A 19,624-nucleotide genomic window follows, 5' to 3' on the forward strand; every position below is an offset into this window, starting at 1 on the left:
CCAAGAAGTATATCTAACTATATAGACAAGGCATTATTGCAGAGAGATTCTTTGTCTCCGTGTTTTCTCTCTTAGGTCTTGAGCATAACCCGTGGAATAAACAAGACAAATTTCTAAATGGCTTTGTTAAATAGGACTGAGCCATCCACTAAGATGAGGTATTTCAGAAACTTTCCATTTTATGTCTATTCCTTTTGGTGTATTCCTGGCCAAGTACAAATATGTTGCTTGCTAAATAACTATCATACAGAGTATAACCTTTCACTAAATAACACAAGGCCAACATGTCTGTAAAGATCTCAGAGGGGAGGCATGGCACAATTGCATCTGGTGATTTCTTTTCACAAATTCCTTTGGGTGCTGGAAAGTTTGAAGAGTTAAAGTTCAGAAGAGTCACCTCTTAGAAGCACAGCAGTCTGTTTTTGCTTCCCCAGGCTCCCTATGTGCACATGTATTAACTGTAGTTTTACCCATCTGTAAGCTTTTGTAAGCTTCCTAAGAAAAACAGCTATTTTCTTGGCTTAATTGCGCATTATTGAGTGGTCTGTCTCTCATGCTATAAATGTACAGTAATGAGAATTGTTCTGTTCATTAGCGAGCTCCAGCACACTAGGCAATGGCAAATCAGATATTTTATCGCTATGAACAGAAAGAAGCATTTAAAAGGTCACAAAAAATCATTTAAAAAAGCTTCCTTCACTACATATAAACTATATTTTATTAAATAGAAAAGAGTTTGACAAGATTAATCAATTATACATTTCATAGCAAAAGCAGTAAGGTTTTCCTACTGCAGTGATTTCTCTCCTTCATATCGTATCTGATACCATTGTCTTATTAGCCCTTTGGATTTTAAATTGCTTTATTTAGGATAGAACAATTGATGTTTTGTACTTTTTCTGGAGGTATCACCCAAACTGCCAGAGATTAGGGATGGGGATGATATGCAGAATAAACTATACAGAGTGTAGTACAGTTCTAGGTGCTCATCTTTTAGATGTGGAAAACAGAACTCTTCTCTCTCTCCCCTTTTTTCTCTCCCTTTGGGATTGAACCCTGGGCCTTGCATATACCAGTCAAGCACTCTGTACTGAACAACGCTCCCAATCCTTAGAACTCTTACCAAGTGGGGAAACACGTATCATAATCAGTACCTCTACCGTTTATTGCTCAAAGCTTCTCTTCAATTCTCCTGTCATTTCAGGGGATGTTGATCTGGGTTTAGCCGCAGGATAACCAAGCTCAAGATTAAATGGGTGGGCACGACTGTTACATTTTCCTGATAGCTTGAGGTAAGACGGGATTATGTCAGAGCATGAAAAGGCCAGAGAAAGGCCTCTTCTTCCTGTCTGGAAAGCCTCTGGCAGTTCTATAGGTCTGAGAGGGAGAATGTAGCCTTGGTACTTGGCAGCCAACTCTTGCCTCAAAAAGTGAAGAAGTTGAAAACAATATTGTATAGTGTTCTAAAAAGAAGTTGAAAACAACATTGTAGGGTATTCTAAAAAAGTTCTCCAAAGGAGGCTTAATTAAAATATTTTAAAGTAATTTATGTGCTCTCTATTCAATACAATGTGATTTTAATTTAAAATAATGTGATTTTTATATTTGTTTTTTAACTATTTTTATATCTAAAGTGTTCATTTCCTAATTCCTTAAATTCTTAAATTCTCAAGATATATTCACTTTAGATATACTTGGACAGGATTTGAGTTAAATTACAAAAGAGTCACTTTCTGTATGTGTTGTAACATTTCTATTTACATAGATATATCATATTTGTATTAATGTTATGGTCTTTATCCAACCAGCTACTAAACAAGAGCCTCAGATGTATAACAAATTAATAGATGTATTAATCTCTGTGTGTTATGAACTGGGGTTCTTAAAAATTATGCATGTGTATATTTGAGAGGTGCATGGTCCCTCATAATTTCTTTGAGATAAGCACACACCCATGTCTTATAGTGCTGCTGTTTGGACTCAAATTCATTTTTCAGTTCTAATAAGCAAAGCCCAAAACATGCCCTTCCTACCTTTCTACACACTGCATCTTTCCCTTTGCTGGTGGTCGCCAAATGCGTGAGCCAAATGCATGTACCTATGTCCAGATACCACCTCGGATCAAATCATCATGTTTTTAAGGGATTCAGGAAACCTGAAATCAGACAATTTGAGAATAAACACAGAGAGTAGACTTTTACCTTCCGGTACCCCCAGAGCTGGTTCCCCTTCATGCCGTGGCAATCATAGAGTGTAACAGGGCTGTTGTGTGATATCGCATCAAAGCAGAACTTTCGGGTATGCAGTGGCTCACCAGGTCGAATATCTTCTCTCCATCCAAAGGTAAAGAGCTAGCAAAGCAATGGCAGAAGAGAAGCATCAGTGATTGTAATTTGGAAAGAAGACTCCGAGCAGGGGGCAATATGGCTTCTAGGAAGGTAGAACGTCTTCTTTGTAATTTACAACAAAGAACGATGTCTTGGTGTAATAGAGGTGTTGGAAAAGTGCTGTATGAAGTGCTGTAGCAGCAACACCTTTGCACCTTTAGCCCAGGTTGCTAAAAATGCAAATAAAGAGGAGTTTTCACTTAGATATCAGGAAGGAAAAAAAACCAGGAGGCAGCATAGGAGAGTGACACACACACACACACACACACACACACACACACACACGATTAAAGGAGGATGAAACGTAGAAGGAAGAAGTATGAAAACAGAGTAGAACAGAGGAAGTCTTTAATGAAATCCTACATTTGTGAGATCTTGTCTCAAAAGAATGTCTAGGCTGTAGCTCAGTGTGAAGTCCCTAGGTTCAGTACCCTGCTCTGCAAGGAAAAAAAATATCCTGATGAGATGAATTCATTTTACAATGTAGTAAATTAACAAAACACACATCTGCAGGGGAAGGGCATTTTCTTTTTTTTGAGTATTTGAGCTAAACCACATTTGAGAGGTACAGTAGGAGGGAACTTTAATTAAGGGGGAAAATAGAATAGATGAATCCTATGATTTCTTCCAGTGCTAAAATTTCAGTAAGTTTCCATAGTTCTTAAAACAGGACTTAAGGCAGTCTGGCTGTGAGCTGCAAAACAAAGAGCAGTCAGGGAAACCCTGTTGATAGGGACAAGAGCGATGCTCAGTGGTATTTGAATAATGTACTTAGTATTGACCAAGTCCTCCATATACTCCATGTTTTGGGACCTACTCAGGAAAAAGCATATGAAGAATCTGGCACAATTTGGGGAAATGGAAGAAAAGTTGAATGAACTGGGTTAAGTGATCTGAAGAAAATAAGAAAGAAATGATCAAAAGCAAACTTATGAAAGGGGATTGTCTGAGGAATGGTGAACCACTGTATTCTGTTTCCCAGGAAGATAGGACAAAAAAGAATGTTTCAAATAGAAGGACAAGGATTTTCAGGTTAGTCATTTGAAAGATTCATGAAGAGGAATTGTGTGGCCCTTTTCCTAGGTTTTTTTTTTCTTCTTTTCATATAACTGTGGACTGAGACAGTTTTAGATTCATTTAAATTCTATGCAGGGGAATGGGCGCTCAAGGAAATATCTCTTTGGCTGTCTTTTGATCACTTTGGTCTCATCAGACCTACTACTGTCAAGGCTTTTGAAATACTGGGCTTCTCTGTTATCCTATATCTCTGTCTTGTCCATCCTCTTTGATCCATCTCTTCAGCATAGATATTACTTGGAGTTTTCTCTCTTCCCTGGTTGACATTACATACTCTCACGAATATGCTGGTAACTCAGTATCCATATCCTGTCCAGTTCTTATAGGATTTTTCAGCAACGTGTCTCAAGGACTTTTCAAATCCAACATGTTACCAACAGTTGTTTTTCTTTCCTTCCATCCTGTTTCTACTCTTTATTTTGCTTGTGTTAGCATTCAACTTATTAACCTGGGAATTCTTAACTCCTTTGTCTCCCCTTGCTTGCTTCATCTAATAAATTACCAAGTCTTGGCACTTTTGTATTTGAATGATTTCTGGAATTCTTTCCTTTCCTCTTTAACCTCCCAACCATTGCTCTTAATATCTTTTGTCTGGACTATGGTAACAATCTCCTAACTGGTTTCATTCCCATTTTCCTTTTTGTGGTTCTTACACATCTGTCTTTCTCAGCTTTCAGAGAAATCTGTTTGGAATGCCTGTTTGACTGGGTTCTCAAAGTGAAATCCCACATTTTCATATGACTCTTAGAGAATCAAGTTCAATGTCTTTAATGTCACTGGGAAGCTGGGTCCTGATGCAGTGAGAGCCAGTCCTTCAATTCTGTGGCCCTCTATTCTTTGTGTCCTTAATGAAATAGTTCAATCAAGACGCATAAGAGGCCATGCAGAATTATAGGTAGGATTTATTGTAAAGTAGATACAGAGAGAGTTACAACGCTAAGGGAGAAAGCAGGCAGGGTGTCATGAAGACATCTACATTGAGGGCCAATTTCGATACCAGACTGGTTAATGCTGATCAGGTCTTTCAGATTTGGCTCAGGTGTTCACTGATCCAAGAAGCCTTCCTCTTTAAATGACTTTCACCTTTTCATCCTTTCCCTCCTTTTGTAATAAGTGCCCACTCTGTTTCTGTATTTCTCCTTAGACAGTGAGATCTTTGGTGGCATGGAGTATAACTTTTTTGTTGTTGTTGGCTGTTTCCACACCCAGGACAATTTATAACACACAATAGATGCTCAATAAACCTTCCATTGAATAAATGAAACTTACGCTCATTGTCTTACCAGGAAACATGTGCAAAGAACTGTTGAGATAAACAGATTAATCTTTTCAGTTCATCCAGTGAATCTGTGTTGTTTGTGTCTACAGTATCAATGATTATCTATCTAATTGTCAACTATTCATTTATTTGTGGTACTGGGGATTTAAATCAGGGCCTTGTGCCCATGCGACATGTGTTTCACCACTGACCTATATCCCCAGTCTTTTTTATTTTTACATTTTGAGACAAGGTCTCACCAAGTTGCTCAGGCTGGCCTTGACTTCCCTTCCTCTTGCCTCAGCCTCCTGTGTGCTGGGATTATAGTTGCACACCTTCAGGCCTGGCTCGAATTTTTAGCTTTAATGATTCCACATGCAGTTCACTATCACTAAAATAGAAATTTCCTGACCTATAAATTGGCAATGGATTTTGATTAAATCTTTATTATATTTAGAGATCACATTTCCCTCATACTATGAACAGTCCAACCAATGCAGGAATAAGCAGTCTTGATGGATTTATCTATTTCCCTTTTGGTTTCTGTCTCTTTCTTTTTGGTTTTTATACACCCAGAAATCCAGAGATTGAAAAGGACTCTAATAACTACTTAGCACAGATTCTCTCTCATTCCACAGCTGGAGAAATTCAGGCCTGCAGAAATGGTTTTTCTCTGTCATACCTCAACCATCCAGGCTTCCTTTATGGAGGTCTATTCATTCATTTTATTAAAGAGTAGCTAAGTCTAAAAGAATACCTGTGTTACAACAAACAGGTAAATCTATCTCTCAGACAGACTTCTTCATCTATTGTCACAATTATATCTCAGGGCAGCATTAGATGACTTTTGTTTCTTGTTTCTGGATTTGGTATTATAATGTAATTTATCTTATCTTAATAGCAATGTCAAACAAATCAGGCACAGAGTCTTTCATTAGGCACACTTTCCTCATGTGACCTTGTAAAAGCAGAAGCAGGCAGACATTATAAAGCCATTTTTTGTGTGTGCTTTGGGTAATGTTACTGTGATGTTCATAGTTTGTCTCCTATCCTACAACTGTTCTTACTGATAAGAGTACCTGATTTCTTTTCAAATATTAGTTTTAAAGTAAATTGATGTTAATTTCTCCCTTTCCTTCTCTGGAGTGATACTCTTTTTTTTTTTTTTTTTTTTTTTTTGGTACCAGGGATCAAACTCCAGTCTTTGCACTTGCGAGGCAGATGGCTGAACCACTGAGCTAAATTCCTTGCTCTTGAGTGATATTCTGAATACAGATTCAGAATGACAACTCATTTTTTGGCTTTAATATTCACATGGTATGTGTAATGTTCACTAGGTCTCTATTGTATAATTAAACTCACTAGATTTGATACTGCAAATTTTCTTCTTTTAATCTGGTGACCTCACTTGAAATAATTGAATAATAATTTTTTTTTCTGTCTGTGGCCACTTATATTTGATTTTGTTGTGTAGTTTGCAGAAGCTGAGATATAGCATGTTCCTCCTGTAGTTGGTATCCCTCCATAGATTCTGTCTTGATAGTGGATCATTTTTTTTCCCAGAGGAAGGGAATTTGTCCTCTCCATGTGCTGCACGCCACGCACTGACTTGTCTGAATCTCTGTTTGCATATTTCCCTCCAGTCCTGGCAAGGGGTCATTTGCCTGCTTCCTCAGCAGGAAGAAAGCACTGCTGCAAAGCTTTTTCTCAGCAGGAGCTTTCCATCCGCTGCTGGGCCTGCTGAGGGAGAGCAGCCAGAGTAGGCCAAGGAAAGCACCTCCTCCCGGCCCCGGCCCCTGTTCCTCTCCCTCACACTCATATAGGAGTGGGGAGTCTCCTTGCCAGGCCTTACAGACTTATTTGGATCTATTTTTATTGTACTTTCTTGGTCCCTTAAGGAAGCCGAGAGCCAGCGCACAAAGTTATAGTGATATCACACAGCTAAATAGATCACCCTGGAAGAATGAATCATACATCGGCTTCCTTCGCAGAAGCCAGATTAGTCATGACTGGTGTTCTGCAACAAAAGGAATTTTCTTATAGAGGTGCTTCAATAGACTCTTTGTTTCCTATGCAGCAATTTTGTTTACTCAGCCTTGTTTTACTTTTGTCTATTTTTTGGAAAAAAGGATTATTTCAACTCTAAGCATCCCTTTTTATATGAATTTGCTTTTGAATTAAAATGAATACTCATAATAATTGTCCTGTCTTGCTACACTATTCGTCCAGAAATTTGAATCTAAATATAAATGAATTATATTTATGTCATTAATACATTGAGTAAAATATATAGCTAATTGTAAAATGAAGTAGCTTGTGAAATTTTAGTGCAGTCAGTATATGGTGATGTGTATTTCAAAATGAATTCATTTTTCATCTCCTGTCAACCTTTAATCTTCCAGTAGCTCCATGTTTAGAGTTTCTAGAGACTGGAAATCTTTTTAAAGAGCAGTATTACCTAGTGTTTTTGCTCTGCCTATGTAGTTTTCTGCTTGTCTAGTGCTGCTCTCTGGTGACCATTTCTTAAATTACATGCCATAGATTTTTGCGGTTTTCACCTGAGGGAACCCATAAATTTTAAAATGTAAGCAATACACTTGTTTTTGCTTATATTTACTTTTAGCTGTCAACTAGAACTTGTAATCTGGAGAAGATTTCATTCTAGGACGTTACTGGATAGAAATAATAGACCCGTTTCAGGCTCCCAGACATGCATCCTTCTTACCAAAGATAGGCTAGGTGGGCTCCTTGTTGGGCTGAATACAGGTGGTAGAGACAAATTTAGCCCAAGAGACAAAGAATTTCTTTACAACTTGCTCCTTTCTCTTTTAAAAATACCCCATTCTTTTCTAGATGCCATCCTTGAGCATTCTCTTTCTCTCAGGCTGAAGTCAGAATTGCCCGTTGCAGTTAACAGACAACACTGTTCCCCTGATCTCTGTGTGATGATAGAAAGAGCTAGGGAAAGGAGGAAGCAAGTCACTTTGCTTTGATATTTGATTCTTATCAGTAAATTCTGGAGTCACAGGGGCCATCTGGTAAGTGTCTATACCTTGCAGCATACACTGGAGTGAATGATGACTAGTATTTGGTGACTATGCTGGGAACAAAAATGGAGTCAAAGTCACAGCTGCCCTGGATTTGAGAGAGACTTCTTGTTCGGTGTTAGCATAAAGTCACTTCCTGGATGTGTGTGAGAAGGCAGAAGAAAAGTACAATGGCTGCATCTACTTCATGTGATGCTGTTACATCAGATATAATCTGTTCTCATAGAAGCCTGTTCATGTGGTTTACCGTCTTTATTTAGATAGAGTAACTACAGCCTAGAAAGAATGAATGATTTCACAAGGCCACAGGTGTAAAGCGGAATCGAGGATGGCCTGACTATGAGGCCCACAGTCCCTTCTGGAACACCACGAGGTTGTGGTACGAGACCACAAGGACCCGATGAGGAAGATGGTCAGAGAAGACACTGTTGATTGAATTAATTATGGACCATGTTGCAGGCTTGATCTGTTGTTTTTCCAGAATCACATTGCTATGATTCTAATACAGGGTGGAATGTGGGAAAGGAAAGGACAGTTGGGCAGGGAGAGGAGGGTGCCAATGCACTGATTCTCACTGTATTTGAACAATTCCTTAACCTCCTAGGCTGGGTATGGTAATCAGCCAACTGATAATTTTTGTCAAAGTCTTTTTGCCGGCAATGAGTACGTAAAACAGAGTCTCCACAATAGAAGAATGTACCAGCTGGGCTGTTGTTAGTCAAGTATGCAAGATTACACAGCTATAAGAGTGCCACAAGGCCTCCTGGAAACTGCTTGCTTACTCTTCTGGCTTTCATAAGACAGTCAGCATGGACAATTCTGGAAGCACTGGCAGGGCGTACAATGCTGACTTTAGAATATGTTCTTCTGCACAGGGAGAGAGGGGAATAGGATGGGGGAAGGGCTTCCACTCCATCTATAAATTCCTTTCCTTCTAAGTCTGGCCATATCTTTTGATCCTTGTGAAATCGGTGTGGTGAGTGTATAACTGTCCGCTATGGTATTTTCACAGTTTCTCACTGAAATATTTCATAACTCAAAACATTAAATGGGGCGCAGTATAACGACTGCTCCTTCACAGAAGTCAAGTGACACAGTGTAAGGAATGCCCTTTTCAAGGACTTTCAAGTTTCAAATAGGGTTAGAAATCACATCTCACTTAAACTGAGTAGCACTGAACATTTTTCAATCAAAAGCAGTATGCAGTCTTAAAGTATTCCGTGGGATCCAGCTTTCAGTGCTTTGCTATTTCATTTATTTTCCCGGCACAAGATTAAAAACTACTGCAAAACTAGTACTCAAATTATCAGTTGCAGTCCATGGAAAGTATTCGTTCTAATACACAGCCAGAAGGAAAACATAAGATTAGATGAAGTTCCAAATATAGTACAGCAATCTTTCATTGAAACCATAAAATTTTGTCAAGACTTTTCTAGCACTCTATGGGCTTTTTGTATTTTTAAAACTATGATTTTTGGGAAAGGCATTAAGATCAGAACTACAGTAAACAATTCTACCTTCCTTGATATAATTTAAAGCACATTCATATGCTTTATCGCAACTGAGCATAACAAATGCTTAGAGGGGAAACAGAAATAGAAGTCAAGTGATTCATTTCATTGCAGGGCTGGCTGGCACTAGAACTACGGCCTTTCTTTGGGTCCCATGTGCTCTCTAGAGACTCATTCCCAGTCTATCTGTCCACTCCAGCCCCTCTGGCCTCCACTACCATGACTTCACATGCCTGTTCATGAGACCACGTCCTTTCGGAACCATCCTTGACACAGATGTCTAGCCTCAGCTCTGTTCCTGTGGCTCCATGCTTGCTGTCTATGCAGAGATTTGCCGCCACGTTCCGAATCTGTAGAAAGAAGAAAGAACGTTGAGCACGGGAGCTATTTACACTTCCGTGTTGGTATCATCGGACAGTCTTGGCACACTTAGATAATAAACTATTATATTTTTTATTATATTGTTGCAGAATTCCAAGAGACAAGAGAGGCCAATCAGAAGGATTTATTTTAGGTTTTAGGTTCAATGGACTCCTGTCCGAAGGAAGAACGATGAACAGAGATCCGAGTTTATATACATTTGTTTAAAGCAGAATGGTGATGTAGCGAGTGAGTTTACTGGAACAGGACAAGAGCAGACAGGTTTGTAATTTAGGCTTGTAAGAAGACAGTGTCTTATGGATCACCTGGGAAGAGGGTGCACAAACTTTATTCACAGCATGTAGTTATCAATTTTATCTGTACCAGAACAAGGAGTTACTGCTTCAAGGGAAAGGGGGGTGACTGAGCGGATGGGATTGCCCAAAACTAAGAAGAATTTGTTTTTCTTTAAGTCCTGCTTCATTATAACTACAACAATGCCTGGAATTTATATGCAATATATGGAGAAAAAGCAGAAAGTTAAATAGAACGTAGTGTACATGTGAAAGATCATGAGATGGTCAAACACCAAAACTGCAATTGGTTGCAGCACATGCAACACAACGAGGGACACAGAGTTCATGACTTTTGTAAAATGGGAGATTTTTTCCTTTTTCAGGTGATGCTTAACTTGAGATTTATCATCCTGCTTCAAGTTCCTTCTACTGTTACCGTCCTAGTATAGAGCGATCCAATCAGAGACAAGGGTGACAGAGGTAAAGCGTGTAATGGAGGACAGTGAATCACTGGGCTGTGAAGGTCTTGGTCCACATTTGTTTCCATAGTTTAGCATTTTTCCTGGATGATAAACTCAGTGTTACTCTGCATGAGCATCCAACCTTTTAGCTTGTTTAGCGCACATTGAGTGAAGAGGAATTGTCTTGGGCTGTATATAAAATGTATAATACAGTTAATTAGCATAAGTAACAAAACATACTTTACATTTTTTCCCATTATAACAGGTGGGGCTTGGGTTGAGGTTTGGCCACACTCGCTAGAGGATTAGCAAAGTAAGAAAGACAATACTATTATTGAAATACTTACTGACTCCCTGCAGAAAGCCTGAACTTGAAAAAGTTGCAGAGTAAATGAAAAGGGCAATTCTTTCCCTTAGATTAGCACTGAAGAGTTACAGAAGGGAAAGGGGCGGACAGTGAAAAGTATCAAGGGCAGAAATAGCAACAGAAACAGAGTCTGAGCAGAGACAGGTCGTCATATTCTCCTGCCTGGAGATTTCACCATCGCCCCGTTCATGTCCCAGTCACACGGCACATAGCAGAGTCAGATATTGTTTAAAATCTATTACTAGGTGGATATACTGGATAAGTTCTGTCATCACAATCCTTTTCATGCTTTTATATGATCCTGCATTATAATAATCTGTTCAAGTACGTTTAAGGATAGAAACAATAATAAGGTGGACAGAACTGATAGTTTTCCTCAAGCTGCTTTGGCCTAGAATGAGTGGATAAGGCAGGGCGTCTCCTGACTACAGAAGAATACTTATTCCTATCGGACTGGGGCACCGAAGCAGAGAAGGTTGTGAAAGATGCTGGATATCAAGAAGGTGATAATTGATGCTGAATGGGGAGGGTGTGGGGGAGGCAGCTGTTTCATATTTCACTTATCCTTGGAGGAGAGGTTGGTGGAACGCATTTGAGGGTCAGTGTAGTGGGTACTAGTTTCATGGAATTTGGCAACGAGTTGGCTTCAGCTTTGTTATAGTTTGCATCTAGATGTCCCTTCAAAGCTTCCTGTGGTCATAGGCTTGATCTAGAGTGCGTGAAGCTGAAATTAATTCATACGAAACGCTAGGCTCAAGGGCACTCGGATGAAGGGTGTGAGTGCTGCGTGCCCTAAGCAGTCCGAATAAGATAAAAGGGGCAGGGAGACACGGTTAACTCCCCGTTACCTTTGCTGCCTCATGGGTACCACGTTGTTTCTGCTCTGCCAGGCCTGTTTGTCATCCCTGCCTTGGAGTCAGCTGATTATGGGCTGAAAGCTCTATGAACTGTAAGCCAAAAAAACCCTTCCCCTTTAACTTTGGGTGTCCAGTATTTTGTCTCAGCAGTGAGAGAAAAGTAACTAACACAAGCTTTGCCTACTGAACTTCGAGTTTCAAGATCTCTGTCTTTCCTGTCAGAGGAATATGAAATAATGCAGAATATAGGGCAACAATTGTTAACCTGGTCTGGCCTACAGACTTCTCCGAGGGCCTAAGGAAAGCAATGGACATTTTGGCAAATATAAGCAAACAAACAAAACTGTAGGTGGTTACATACAAGAACTTTTGTTTTCATTATTCTGGAAGTCATCAACTTCAGACTCGTATTCCAAGTTAGGGCACAATCTTATCTCTTACCCCTCATCACTGATTGCCTCTCAGTTCTTATTGTAATGGGCCATCACGAAAGATAGGGAATGAATTTAGGGGGACACTGAATTGCACCCTAATTCACCACTGACTTATTTTACCTTGTGTCCATCTTCCCTAGGGAAGGAATTTTCCTTCCTAGGGAGGAAATTTCCTTTAAGATTTTGGAAGAAAAACTAAATATCTTTTTGTGGGGCTGGGAACATAACTCACGGATAGAATGCCTGCTTATCATTTACAATGTCTTGGGCTCAATCCCCAGAACTGCCAAAACCAAGCAAACAACCTCTTGTGAAACCAATTTCTTAATGTGTGATGATGTTTCTCTAGTGAAATAGCAACAGTCAGGGTGTTAAGTTTGGATTTTGCCGTTGCTGCCTTCAGCCTGGCCAATTCTATAAAAATTCTGTTATTTCCTTATCTGAGTCCTGTGTGATAGTTTTCTGGAATTATTTGTGACCTTAAAACCACCTGACAGAACTCTGGGCAGTCCTTTCTTTTCATTCCTGTACCACTTACCTCACACGCCCACTCTTTTTAGAGAACCAGTTATTAATTTATATATCTAAGTCATTTTCAGGGCACTGTTATTCCCTCTCTTGAGTCTAGGAGCTCTGAACCATATGTGCAGGGCTTGGGTAGGGGGCAGCTGCTTGTAGGTTCGTGAATGCTCAGCTACAGTGGGAGAAGTTTGTCTTTGTACATGAGCTGGCATTTGAGCTTACCCGCCCGAGGCTCTTTACTCTTGGAAAAGAACAAGCACCAGCCACAGACAATGAGTTGCAAATCTGCCAAATGTGCCTGTGGATTTGCACCAAGCCAACTGGAGATCCTCATCTTGTTTTTAAATGTTCTGAGCTTGAAAGGCCTCTGGCAGGGATGGGGGATACCATTTTCTAAACTCTCGAATTTTCTAAATTCTCACTCAAATGACATCTGTGTAGACAATAAGATAAACTGCATTGGAAGCCAAATTTCAAGTTTCAAAGCCGTAATTGCCTACATCTGTGTAAATTCCAGTACAAAGTTGTGCCAGAGAGGAAGTGCTGAGAGTTCAGGACAGGATAAAGTGGGCAGCCGGGTATGAGATTAATATCTAGCCACTACCACTCTCTTCTCTCTCCCTTATCTTTCTGTCACCATCTCGCCTGCACACACTCATACTCCTGGTTTTCTCATAAGAGCCACTCCATCAAGAGAAACAGGTAAATAAAATTCCCGTAGAACCGATGTTATAAATTGTTCCCTCACTGAATCAAGTTTTTAAAAATTGTAGACAAGAATACTTACAAATTTATCTCGTACAACATGGGCTCATGACCCATGGCTGAAGGTAAAGAGTTCACACACCTACATAGGCCCCATAGCTAGGACACCGAGTGCTGAATACATCCAGGACAGAAAAGTCACTTTCAGCTCATCCCTTTGATGTCCAGCTTCAGGGCTTGACATCATTAAAACTGTAGCGGAATCCAGAGAAAGGCTGACTGGATTAGAAAGTGAGGTAGAGTTTGACCAGGGAAATGGGTGGGAGAAGAAGAAAATGAGGGAAAAGGGAATTATCATGAATTACAAGATTATAGGGATAAAATCCTTGTGGGCAAGGATTAGGGAGAGGTCTGGCAGGGAGCAAAGGCTTTCTTCAGGTATTCGGGAGGAGTCAGGCTCAGTTTTAACATTGCTTTATTCTCCCAGCACAGGAGGCTTTTATAAAAAAAGAATAAGAGAAAGGGAGTGTGAAGCAAAGTCACAGTGGCTAGTAGATGTGGCATAGGTCACTTAGTTGGCTTAAGTAAGCGATGCCCTTGGCTCAACAAGCGGAGGGCATGGTTGAGTAATTTCTTCTGATCGCCAGGGGTCTGTAAAGTGAAGTACTGGATTCATTACTCACACAAGAAATATTTATGAAGTCCCTGCTATGCCAAGGCCACATGCTAGATACTGGGTATAGGATGGGGAATTAGAAAGAATCAGGGTCCTCCTTTGTGCAGCTGGTGGTCTGGTCAGGACCTCAGCAAGATTGGAGATTTTCAATATTTCTGGCTGTGAGTTTTGAATGTGGCAAAATGAATCGCAATGTTCATCTTCATGGGATGTGGATGATCTTAGAAGGTAAATTTGTTCTGAGAGCTAAAAAACACTAATGCAGGGTTGAGAGAAAACTGCCGGGAGACCTGGCAGGTCTGGACTCTGCTCCCCAGGCGCAATGAGTTTCCCTGTAGCCTTAGCCCTATACCCACTTTCAAACCTCAGTTTGTGTGTTTATCAAAGTCCACATTCAAGAGTACTGCTGAAGAAAAGGAACACTGAGAAGGATGGGTGGAAGTTTAAAGACCAAGATCACAAGTTCAAACTCTACCTAGTAGCTTAGTGAGCCCTTGTCTCAAAATAAAGAAGGGCCGGGGTTGCAACTTAGTGTACAAAATCCCTAGGCTTAACCCCTGGTACCTCAAAGCAAAGCAAAGCAAAGCAAAATAAGGAAGGATGAGAGAAAGAAAGAAAGAAAAGAAAAATGAAAAGAAAAGCAGGAAGGAAGGAAGGAAGGGCTAAGTGGCCATTCTCTAAAGAGCTTACAGCCTTGATGGAGAGATATCATTCTGAGGGCACCTTTTTTAGAGATTAACTGCTAAGTGAAGATTGAAGAGGAAAAGATGAATTCAGAGCAAGACAGCTTGAAGCACTTAGTAGAGCTGATGACACTGGAAAGGGCTCTTGAGGACAAATTGAATTGAATCTAGAGAGGGAGGTAATAGAAGAATTCTGCAGCTTTAGGCTTCAGAAATGATCACAAATATTGAGGCCTGACAGTGCAGGGAAGATTTTTGTTGTTCAACGGATTGAATTCAGGGCTTGTGCATGCTAAGCACAACCCTTGAGCTACACCTCAACCTTTTATTTCTTTAAAATGGTGAAAAATGGTGAAGTATCTAGAGAACTGGTTCAGACGATTCCAATTTTGTTGGCAAAGTGCAAAGCATCCTAATCTGTAGGCAGTTGAACATACAGCTTCTCTCCTTCAAGCCTGATTAGGATATTGACCTTGGTGACATCTGTATTGCAGGGCTTCTTCATAGCCTGTTGATCTGGTGCTCGTTGCTTTGATATCCAATGAATACAGTGAACACTGGTGTGCTGTTGTCTTCTGTCTTCTTCATGGCGGATCAGTGGTCAGAGGCACTTACTAATAGCATAGTGCTCAAGCTTGTTTCCTCTGCTCTTCTGCCTCTAGAGCCACTGTGTCTTGAATGGCAGCGAAGTGGGTGACATGTGGATCTTTGTTTTTTCCTTTGTGGCTGTGGTGCCTTTCAGCAACTACTGAGCCTTTAAAGGCTTTACTTTTACTTTAGCTTGGAAGGGACAGGAACTTCCTACCTCACTTTCAGTGCTGTCTTTGTGAAAACTGCAAGGTGTTTTGTTTGATTTTTTTGTTTGTTTGTTTTTGAGACGGGGTCTCACTATGTATTTGAGACTGAACTGGAACTCACTATGTAGCCCAGGCTGGTCTCAAACTCACAGCAATCCTCCTGCCTCAGCCTTCCGAGTGCTGGGCTTACAGGCATGTGCCACCATGCCCAGCCTAACTGCAAGGTGTTTTTAGAGAATGCCAAATGATTTAATATGGTTCAGCACCAAGTTTGTAAAATGAGGACAGTCATTCCTCAGGGTAGTGTGGGGATTTAACTGTTGCAGGCGAAATGCTTAGCACAGACTTAGTATGCTAAGACTGGTCAGGAAATATTAACTACTATTTGTTTTTAGCTGAATCACTTATGATAGTAAATACCTGGAGTAATGTCTCAGACAGATCGCGTTTTATTATACTTCAAGGTGTCCCACAGACACTTTAAATATAAAGAGACCACAACTGGGTAGGACATGGCCCATCACTTCAGTCTGTGTTGCTAGTTAATCTTGATAACGTCACTCGTAGTCCTCAAAGATCTCAAGTGGGCAACTCCACTGTGACACTTGCCCATCTCCCTCCTTTCTTTACCCCCGATCGATTCAGGATCTCTGGAGAGTCTAGTCTGCTGGTTTGCTCTTTTTCACTCCTTTCCTGTTTCTCAGTGTTTTAGTAGTTTGACATTTGGCACGCTTGTCAAAAATCAGTTGTTAATCTATGTGAGGGTTTACTTCTTGGAGATCTTTTCTATTGCATTGGTTTGTATGTCTGTCCCTACGCCTGTATCACTTTCTTTGATTATTATAGTTTTGTACTAACTTTTTGAAATTAGGAAATGTGAGTTCTCTGAATTTGTTCTTTTTAAAGGATTATTCTATTTTTGCAACAACAACAACAGCAACAAATTGAGATTTCGATAGGGATTGTATTGAATCTGTAAATCATTCTGGTTAGTGTTAACATTTAATAATAGTAAGTCTTCCAATTCGTAAATACGAGATTTCTTTCAACTATTTATATCTTTACTTTCCTTCAGCAATATTTTATGGGTTTCAGTATACAAGTATTTCACTTATTATTATTTATACTATATGTATTATATATTATATATATCATTTATTTATTTTTAAGGTGACATATAATAAAGAACACATACTTGGAGTTAGACGTCCCAGCTCTAGAGTTTGATTTCATCATTTCCTAGCATGTGACTACCTTAAACAAGTTACTTAACTGTCTTTTTTTAACTACTACATGTTTGCTGCACATGATATTTACATTCACCTTAGGGGTAATGGTATTTAACTTCTCTTGATTCATTTTATTCACCTCCTCCTCCCTACCTTCCTCCTTCCCTCTGCCTCTAGATCTGCTTCCCTCATTTTTGTTATCATTACTATTATTATTTTTAGTTTATGTTTATGACGTATAATGGCTACATTTATTGTGGATAGTTAGTACATGTACATCACACATCTTTGGTCTTTTAATATCCATCTTACCCCTCCTTGGGCACTTGCCATTTGCATAAGATCTGTCCCCCTGTTTCTTTTTATCAATTTTTTATTTTGCTCCTTGCTTTGACTGTACATTGAATTACTCAAATAAGAGAAATTGTATGGTATTTAAGCTTGTGTGTCTGATTTATTTTACTTAACATTGTGTTTTTGAGGTGAATCCATTTTCCTACAAATGTCTCAAATTTCTTCTTCTTTATAGCCAAGCAGTACTCCATTGTGTGTAAACACCACATTTTCTTTATCCATTCATCTGTAGATGGACATATATGCTGCTTCCTAGTTATTATGAATTGTGTTACTTTAATCATTGGTATATATTGCTGTAATATTGGTATATATTGGTATATATTGCTGTAATATGATATCTTTAACTCTTTGGGGAAGATTCCTAGAAGGAGACTAGCTGGGTTGAATGAAATTTCTATCAGTTTTTTGAGAACTCTCCATACTGATTTCCATAATAGTTGTGCTAGTTTACATTTCCACCAACAATGTAGAAGTGTTCCTTTTTAACAGTAGTCACACCAACATTCATTATTATTTGAGTTTTTGATAATAGCTATTCTTGCAGGAGTAAGATGAAATATCAGGTGTTGTTTTACTTTGCATTTCTTTTGTGTCGGTGTGTGTTTGTGCTTACGGGTATGCACACTGTTTTTTCCATGGGGCAGCCTGCGAGTTGGTGTGTGGGCTGGCGCAGAAGACAGTGAGTGGGTCCCAGAAATTAGTCCCGCAGATTTCTTTATCCCTACGGACTGCATGTCTGTGGAATCAGCTGAATCAGATGGGATCTGGGTCTCAACTTTGCTGGGTGAAGGGCTGGAAAGTTCCTAAGTTCTTGCCTTGCTCATATTCTCTTAATACTAAAATGGTTATTAACTTTTTTTAAATGCTAGACCAGAGCTCTACTACTGAAATACATCCCAGCCATTTTTAATTCTTAAAAATTGTATCACAAGGGCTCTGTGAGTTACTCAGGCTGACTTTCAAGTTGCTTCAGCCTCCGAGTAGCTGGGATTACAGGCCCGTGCCACTGTGCTTGTCAATTGCGGCTCTTTGAAATTGCTGCTTCTGTGCTCTTTTGAGACCTCTTTTACCCCTTTATTACCTAATACTTTTTTAAACATCAAAATTTCCTTGTTCAAATGACTAATTTCTAGTCTTTGGACTAGACTCCACCTATAAGTAGTCACTGAAACCATGGAACTATATGAGAGCACTCTCAAACAAGGACTATGAAACAAGCTAAGAAGTTTGAGGATGGAATGCTGGGAGGGCCTTCCTACAGGAATGGGCAAAGAAAAAGGATCTGGGAAGAAGAAAGGCAAAGCGGGGAACCAATAGGAAGACAGAGAGAAGTTCACCAGTGGGCAGAAGGGTCCATTGTGCCAAACTCCACAGAGTGTTCAAGTGAGAGGAGGCCCAGGAGGCAGTGGTGGATTTGGCAGTTCAGAGATCACCAGTGACCTTTCAAAGGACAGTTTCTGTGGTGTGCTAAATGAAGACACAAGATGGATTGCCAAGGAGGCTGAGAAAACCTGGGCAGTTAAAATTAGAGTCAGTAAATAGGAGCTTCTTTTTCAAGAAGCTTGATAGTGATGGGAAATATGTATCAGAATTGAAAATAAAACATTATTGGGATGGAGAGACTTCAGAATAGAATTATACATAAATTCTGACGTAATTCATTTGAGACTTAGTTAAAAATTATCAAGTGCTTTTAGAAATGAAAAACAGTATAGAACAGTGGCGGCGAACTTACCACACATGTGCCGAAGCAGGCCATTTGTATCCCTGAAAGCTCTCAGAGCTTCACCACACTCGTATTTAGTGCAAAGCGCTAACAATGTTTCATTGTCTTTGTAGGACTTTTCACTGTTCCAGGTTTTGCCTCGTGGCCATAGCACCATTTTTGTTCGTACAGATCCACTTCGCCTCTAATTGCTCCATGCTAGTGGCCTCCACTGACTGCTGGCAGAGACTAGCAAGTATCTTTCCTTGAAATTATGCCCACGGAGACTGTGTTCCGATCTTGTGCACATTTTCCTTTTCTGAGTTTACCATAAATGTAATTGCTTTGGCATCTCTCTCTTGCCCTGGGACTTACTAGAACTACTCATTTCAAAAGGCTGACTTACATTATGCAAGAGAAAGATGAGACCGTGGCAAAATATTACCAGAGGGCCTTCAGATTTATATGTATTCTACTCCAAATAGTCTTTTTCTAAAGCCATGCCCTGACACTTAAGGTTGAGTATTTTGAGTATTATTTGTAAAACATATCTTGCATCAAAATAGGTACTTTTAAAGGTCATTTGCCAAAAACAGTATGATTTTCGTAAATAGAGAAGAAAACATATAAATAAGAGATTTCTTTTTGGGGATTAAGAAGATCATCTCTTTTCTGATGAAAGGAAAGAAATTAAGACAGTACTTTCAGCCTCCTTCATACTCAAGTGGAACCTTTCAGAACCATCATTTGCTTCCTAATGTGCACCACCATCATCCTGTGTCTTCATTCACATTTGAATTGGGACTCTGAGAAAGTAAGTGGTTTGTCCAAGATTTCATAATGAGCAGCTGTCAGGCAAGTTTTGTATCCATGTCTCTGATTCCTAGTCCTGTGT

General features: G+C 39.7%; 1 protein-coding gene across 1 annotated transcript in view; it reads right to left on the reverse strand.

The window, feature by feature from the left end:
• Positions 1-19,624, reverse strand: part of Galntl6 (polypeptide N-acetylgalactosaminyltransferase like 6) — a 1,019,213-nt gene that overhangs the window by 15,228 nt on the left and 984,361 nt on the right. Inside the window, exons 11-12 of the mRNA XM_010629830.2 lie at positions 9,514-9,630; positions 2,202-2,351 (exon numbers count right to left, since the gene is read on the reverse strand). Of these exons, the coding sequence (XP_010628132.1) occupies positions 2,202-2,351; positions 9,514-9,630 (267 nt within the window). The remainder of the gene's footprint in view (positions 1-2,201; positions 2,352-9,513; positions 9,631-19,624) is intronic.

Source organism: Fukomys damarensis, unplaced genomic scaffold, assembly GCF_012274545.1.
Source record: "Fukomys damarensis isolate Sample0158 unplaced genomic scaffold, DMR_v1.0_HiC HiC_scaffold_18, whole genome shotgun sequence".
Taxonomy (NCBI): Eukaryota; Metazoa; Chordata; class Mammalia; order Rodentia; family Bathyergidae; genus Fukomys; species Fukomys damarensis.